The following is a 6,000-nucleotide window of genomic DNA, read 5'->3' on the forward strand; positions in this document are numbered from 1 at the left end:
TGATAATGTAATTGGAACATGAACCTTTTGTTACTAAAAAATCAGCTATTGTCAGCTGCTTGAAAATTGAGCTGCTTGAGATTTTTCTGGACTGAATTTGGCATGTTATTTCATGAAATTGAAGTGTGTATTGGAAGTTTAATGTGTGAAAACTATTTCTGGAATTTTATTGTTTATTGTGTGCATCTACATGATGCTGTGTTAATGGCAATCAAAAAGAATCTTTTCCTGGGAAAGGCATCATATCAGAAACCCCTTCTGTTGTGTTTGCACTGCCAGATGAAATGGCATGATGATATTTATGTGGGACTGTCCTGCAGTGTTTAAATCTAGCATGCCCTTACTGAAAGATGGCCAATATTTTGAAGGTGACCCCTTTTTTCCCCCTACTAGGAGACCCTACTCTGCCTTGCTCACAGCTTAGCTGGGCTCTGCTGGTTTGCATTGAGTCCCCAGGTTTGAGTGTCTGACTGAATTGTTTTGTAAAACTTAATCCAAGAAGGCTCTGTTGCTTATGAGACTGTGACTAAGAAAAATGTTTTCCCATCTGAAAATATTGGGAAACTTACAGGACTTCTGTTGGGGCAAGGGGCTGTTTTTCTATAAATGCTCAATCTCTAGGGAAAACATGAGGTTTTAGCGAGATTATATTTCAGAAACCGTCCTGCTCATATGCTGGAAGAAATTCCTCCAGTTTGGAGGTCTGAGGCTGCAATAATCTCAATGAATTCTCAAGAACTGAGAGGAAATCAAAGGACTGAGAGATGGATTTTATACAGAGTCTGTGAGAGAGTTGTGTCTAGCAGGGAATAGGAGTGAATAATGCTCTGAGAGCTGGAGGTGTTGGCTTTTGTTCAACCCATGGAACAGAGTCTGGGAGAGTCTGGAGGGGGCATGGCTGCAGGCAGAGAAGGAGTCATCCCCTGAGAGAAATGACATTTCTCCCTGCCTTTTCACAGGATTCCTCTGTTGTCAGGGAGCTCACCTGGAACAGAGTGATCCCTCTTTTTGTCCTTATTTACTGGGTGTCCTGCTTGATGCCCACATGCCCCAGCTGCAGAATTCCCAAGTTCCCTGTTAAATTAGGAGGTGCTGGCTTCAGATCCTTGTTTGTAAAAGTAGAGTGTTAATAGTCCCATACCTCATTAGGGTGCTGCAGAAATAAATTTGTTTCTTGACATGAGATGAAAGTACAGAAAAGGAAACTTTAGCATTTTAAATTCAGAACAATAAATAAAAGATGAGGTCAGACACTGCAAAGAAAACTAAATATTGAATAACTTCTCATTAATTAAGTAGCATCAGTCTGTGCACCGAGTAAATGAGGAATACAAGGGGAAAGCTAGTATTTTAATATTTATTTGACCAATGATTTTATACAGATGTACAGGAAGGCTGAATTGAGGCTGGAGAAGTAATCTTCATTCTGACACCTCCTAATTCTTTGAGAGTGTAATTTTGCAATCTTAATGTTGAAGAGTTTTGTGTGTGAGTTGAATATACACAGGCTTTTTAAATGTCATTATTGTTATTTAGCTAAGTTATTGAGAGGCAGCTCTGCTCTTCAGGATGGACCTGTGGGGAGAGCAGCTCTTGCGTCAGGGCTGGAGCAGGAGCTGCTCAGTGAGGCTCTGGGCATGCAGAGGGATGAGAGTGCAGCCACGCTTTCCTCCCCCAGAGCACTTTGCCAGCTCCTGCAGCAGCTTTTGTGTGCTGTACCCTGGAAAGATTTGTGGTAGATTCCCCAAAAGCCAGTTCTGTGGAGCTGCTTTCTGAGGGTGAGTGAGCTCTGCAGTGACCCCAGCAGCTGATGCCCGTGTGAAATCGGCCCTGGTTTGCTGAGTCGTGGTTAGGCTGTGCAGAGTGTACAGGTCTCCAATGACCAGGGAGCCATTGTGGGACTGATGGTTCCAGTGGTAAATCATTCTCTTAGGGACCCACATGTTTCAGGAAAATGTCTTCCTAAAGAAATCTAAAGTAGGAGTCTGTGAGAAAGTGTTCTTTTATTGAGGGGAAAAAATAAATACAGGGGATGCTAATTCCAGAAAATCTCAATCTTTACTAAAATTTGAAGTTTCCACAGTGTGTATTACAGCATCTTGGACAGTCTTTATCAGCAGGCTCAGTTTTGCCATTTTTGTAGGTGTTCTACTTTCTGTAATCTACCTGAGAAAAACGAGATTGGCTTTCTGGAGGGTGTGCTTTGTGTTTGATGAGTGAAGGAGAGCTGTAGATTTGTGGCCTCACTTGCTGAAGTTTCTATAGAGGATGGAGGGTACAACTGCAAGGGAGGGGATTCATTCACAGTGAGGGCAGAGCTCCAGGGTCACTGGGAGCTGGTGCTGTGCAGCAATTGTTCTGCAGAAGACTCCAAAAGTTGTGCTTTTAAAATTGCTATAGATGACATGCTGCATGAATTTATGACTCCCAGGGTACTGGGAGCAGCACTTTCTCAATACACTGAAGTTTCTGTTCATGGGCTAAGCCACAAACAGGAAAAAACTAAATGGCCAAAAAATTAGAGACCTAAAAAGACCTTTGGTACTATTTAATTGTTTTAAGTTAGAACAAGAGTTAAAAATTAATGGTATCTTTCTGTGTTAGGTTTTGAAAATATCAATATCAAATGCATGGATTTTGGATGTATGTTCTTTAAAAAGTGAGAATTCACAAAAATATAAGTTCTGACTCAGTTGTGTATTGCTAGCAAGTTAAACCCTTTCTGGTTTTTGCTGTTTCCTTCACGTAGCACCACGTGCAGGTGGCAGGCTCAGGGGTGCATCCCAGCCTTAGCAGTCACTGCTGGGCAGCAGGAGCTGGTGGTGGGAGAATGCAATTCCCTGGCATTCCAGAAGCCCAGGGTATAAATTACTCATCTAGCAATCCCAGAGCTGCATTTCCCCATGATGGTTGCATCAGTGCAATTAAATTCTTTTCCCCTCTTGCTCTTTCCAAAAGCTATAAACAATTAGAGTTTGTACAGGATAAAATAAATTAAAAGCCACTTACAGTAAAACTTTTTTGGCCTTGTTGTGGAATCTGGAAGAGGGGGAGGGTTCTCTCTGCTTATCTGAGATAACAAATCCAGCTGCAAGATCCAGCATGGCTTGAATCTTCCTTTGGCCACAATATGATTGAATGTTTCAGGTGAAATGAAAAGGCTCTGATGCAGAGTGGTGCATCTCTGATGTGTGTTGGGTAATGTCAGAAGCAGAAACCTGTACACTGCACTTCTGTGACAGATTTACTGGAGTAAGACTCTGGGAGGTCCAGGCACCACTCACTTGGCTGCTGCACTTTCTCACTGGAAGGGGTCAGGCTCCTGGAAGGATGCCTGGTTAGAAGAGTAATGAGATGCTCCATATGGAACCAGCTTTTTTAACTCCATGTATAAAGTCCTGTCCCAACAGGCCAAAGAAATCATTCCCAGGAAAGGCATTTTGAGTTCAGCTGACAGTGGTATTGATAAGGGATACAGGTACATTTATTGGAGTGTATTTGGTATCCCATCAGAACCATTTGCAAACACTTTTTAATAGGTTTCCTGCCAATTGTGTTGTTAGAAAGGGACAGTTTCCTGCAATGTTTCATTTCAAATGACTAAAGAAACACTTTCCCTAAATGTTGACAAACTGAAATTCACAAGTGTTGAGTTCCTTGTTATTGAAAGCAAGAGCAGATGCATTGCTGGAAGGATAACTCACCATGAGAGCCACAGTAAGCCTTTTGTTTCTTTACCTGGCAGGTTCCAATCCACCAGAACCTCAAAGAGCTGCTGGCCATCAGGACAGAGCTCCAGAAGAAGGTTGAGGATTTGCAGCGGGAAGCTGCCACGCGTTCCATTTCCTCCTCCTCGGACAGAGGCTCCTCTCCCTCCCATTCTGCCACCCCAGTGCACACCTCTGTGTGATGTGGAACTAAAGCCATGTGAAAAATCAGTGTCAGGTAACAGAGGAGGGTGAAATGCTTCTCCCATCACAAAAGGATTGTGAGTGACTCGTGATTGCTGTGATCTCCATGCCTTACTCTGTGTCTGATACTATCACAATGAGGCCAAAAAGAGCTTCAGTAGATGTGATGTATTTTCTTGTTGGCAGTTCCCACATGTGTTTTGACACTCTAGCTAAGTCACCAATCGTGAAATTAAACTTTGTTTTGAGCAACTAACAATTTAACCATTCTAAAAAGGAATCCATCTGCCAAGCAGAGAGAAAAATGCCTCACACATTGTCTAGAGTACTATGCCTGGTTGAGAGAATCAGATGAAATGCCACATGATGCTTACACAGAACACAAAATGTTTTTCTGAATGGGAGCTCCTTATTTCACTCAGTAATATATATATATATTTCTATTTTTTTTTTTGCTAGAGCAATTTATTTTTTTTAGGTAATGCACTTGGAAATTGATTTTAAAATAAATGTTTTCCAGTGTAGTCAGTTTTACATTTCGAACTAAATATGCCATTAAAAGTGGATGAAGTTGAGCTGGGTTTATCAAGTACACCACACTGACTTGTATGATGTAATATATTTGGTAAAGCATGTATTTTAGGTTTTTTAATGCCTTTTGTACAAGTTGAAATAAAGTCTTTTGACTGTTTAGCTTATTGTTCAGGTTCAGCCTCCTGAGCGAGGGGTAAACTTGCTCATGTCAAGGTCTTGTACAAAGTAAAAGTTTGTTTTCTAGCAAATGGTAATATTTGGGGTTGGAATGACACCCAGCTGTGTAAATTGTATAGTCTGTATAGCTGCACATTGTAAGTGTGTTTTGTTTCTAAGTGTACACACAAAATGCAAAGCTGTGTGCGTTTACACCCATGTGTATGTGATGTGGAACATTTGCATCCTCCCATGGGTTTAAGCTGTACCTTCAGAACATGGATCCTGCCTGTCCAAACCCTTCTGAGGACCTTAACTTGCAATGACTTTGTTTGACAAAGTTTTTTGAATAATATGATATTAATTGTTTTTCTTGAAATAAAGCCTCTTGGCTTTTTGTTTTTTAAATTCCTACTAGCATTTTTTCTGTAATAATTTAACTGTGTTGTCATGTTAAATATACATTCCCAACTTTCTTGCATCTCCTCCCAGAAATACTCATATTGGAGAGATTTGATTTCTGTAACATTCCTCCTTTTAGAAAACTACTCACTGGCATTCTTGGAAGGCTAGAAATGGTGCATGCTGCAGATTTTCCCTGGATTGTTTTCCTGCTGTGTTTCATGCAAATCTGGTTCTTCTCCTTAGGAAACGTAAATATTGCAGCTCTGCTTTTTGACTCTTGTATTGCTCCAGGTTCTGCTGGTGGGAATTAAGCCCCATTTTTAAGAGCCATTTGATTCTCTGTGGTGACTGTGGGTTTTCCTGACTGTGAGTATTCACTTGTTGCTGCACTTTTGTTCCCAACCCACAAGAGTGCTTTCTGTGTCTCTGCATTAACTCTGCCCAGCACACAGTGAATGAGCCAGGTGAGCTGCTGAGCACCCTCCTGACCCCACTCTTACACGTTTACTGTGCAGTGCAGGGTACTTCAACATGTCCTTTTACTGTGGTGAATGCTTTTTATGATAAATATTCACCTGCACAAACACAGTCTGGGAAGGCTTGCAGTGTTGCATCTCTTAATCAACCTCAGGCTTTTTATAAATAGATGAAAGATGTTTTCCTGTAAAAATGGTTCTGCTGAACAGTGTGCCAGCAGTGAATTTTACATTGCCAAAATATGTTGAGCTGGTGTTGAATTAAACTCTTCTGTACTTCAGATTTCCTTGACATTTCTACTGTATATTAAAGTAAAGCACATTATCTCCAAAATGCAGTGCTAAAGAAAATCTTTTGAAGTTTTTCTCTATATTTGTGCTAATAATCACAACATTTTCTCTATAATTATTGCAAAAGCGATGACTGGATTAGCTTGGGCATTCTGAGATTTTTAAGCTTGGATTTTTAAAGCTAAACTCTGAGAATTTGGTTTTGCATAGAGGAATATCAGTTCTTT

General features: G+C 40.8%; 1 protein-coding gene across 7 annotated transcripts in view; it reads left to right on the forward strand.

Moving 5' to 3' along the window:
- Positions 1-5,763, forward strand: part of MTMR1 (myotubularin related protein 1) — a 38,489-nt gene extending 32,726 nt beyond the window's left edge. For all 7 annotated transcript variants that reach the window (XM_064713265.1, XM_064713266.1, XM_064713267.1 and 4 more), the window contains one exon: positions 3,746-5,763. In XM_064713265.1, coding sequence (XP_064569335.1) covers positions 3,746-3,910 — 165 coding nt within the window. In that variant the 3' untranslated portion in view covers positions 3,911-5,763. The remainder of the gene's footprint in view (positions 1-3,745) is intronic.
- Positions 5,764-6,000: the final 237 nt, after the last annotated feature.

The sequence above is a fragment of the Zonotrichia leucophrys genome, chromosome 4A, assembly GCF_028769735.1.
Source record: "Zonotrichia leucophrys gambelii isolate GWCS_2022_RI chromosome 4A, RI_Zleu_2.0, whole genome shotgun sequence".
In the NCBI taxonomy this organism is placed as follows: Eukaryota; Metazoa; Chordata; class Aves; order Passeriformes; family Passerellidae; genus Zonotrichia; species Zonotrichia leucophrys.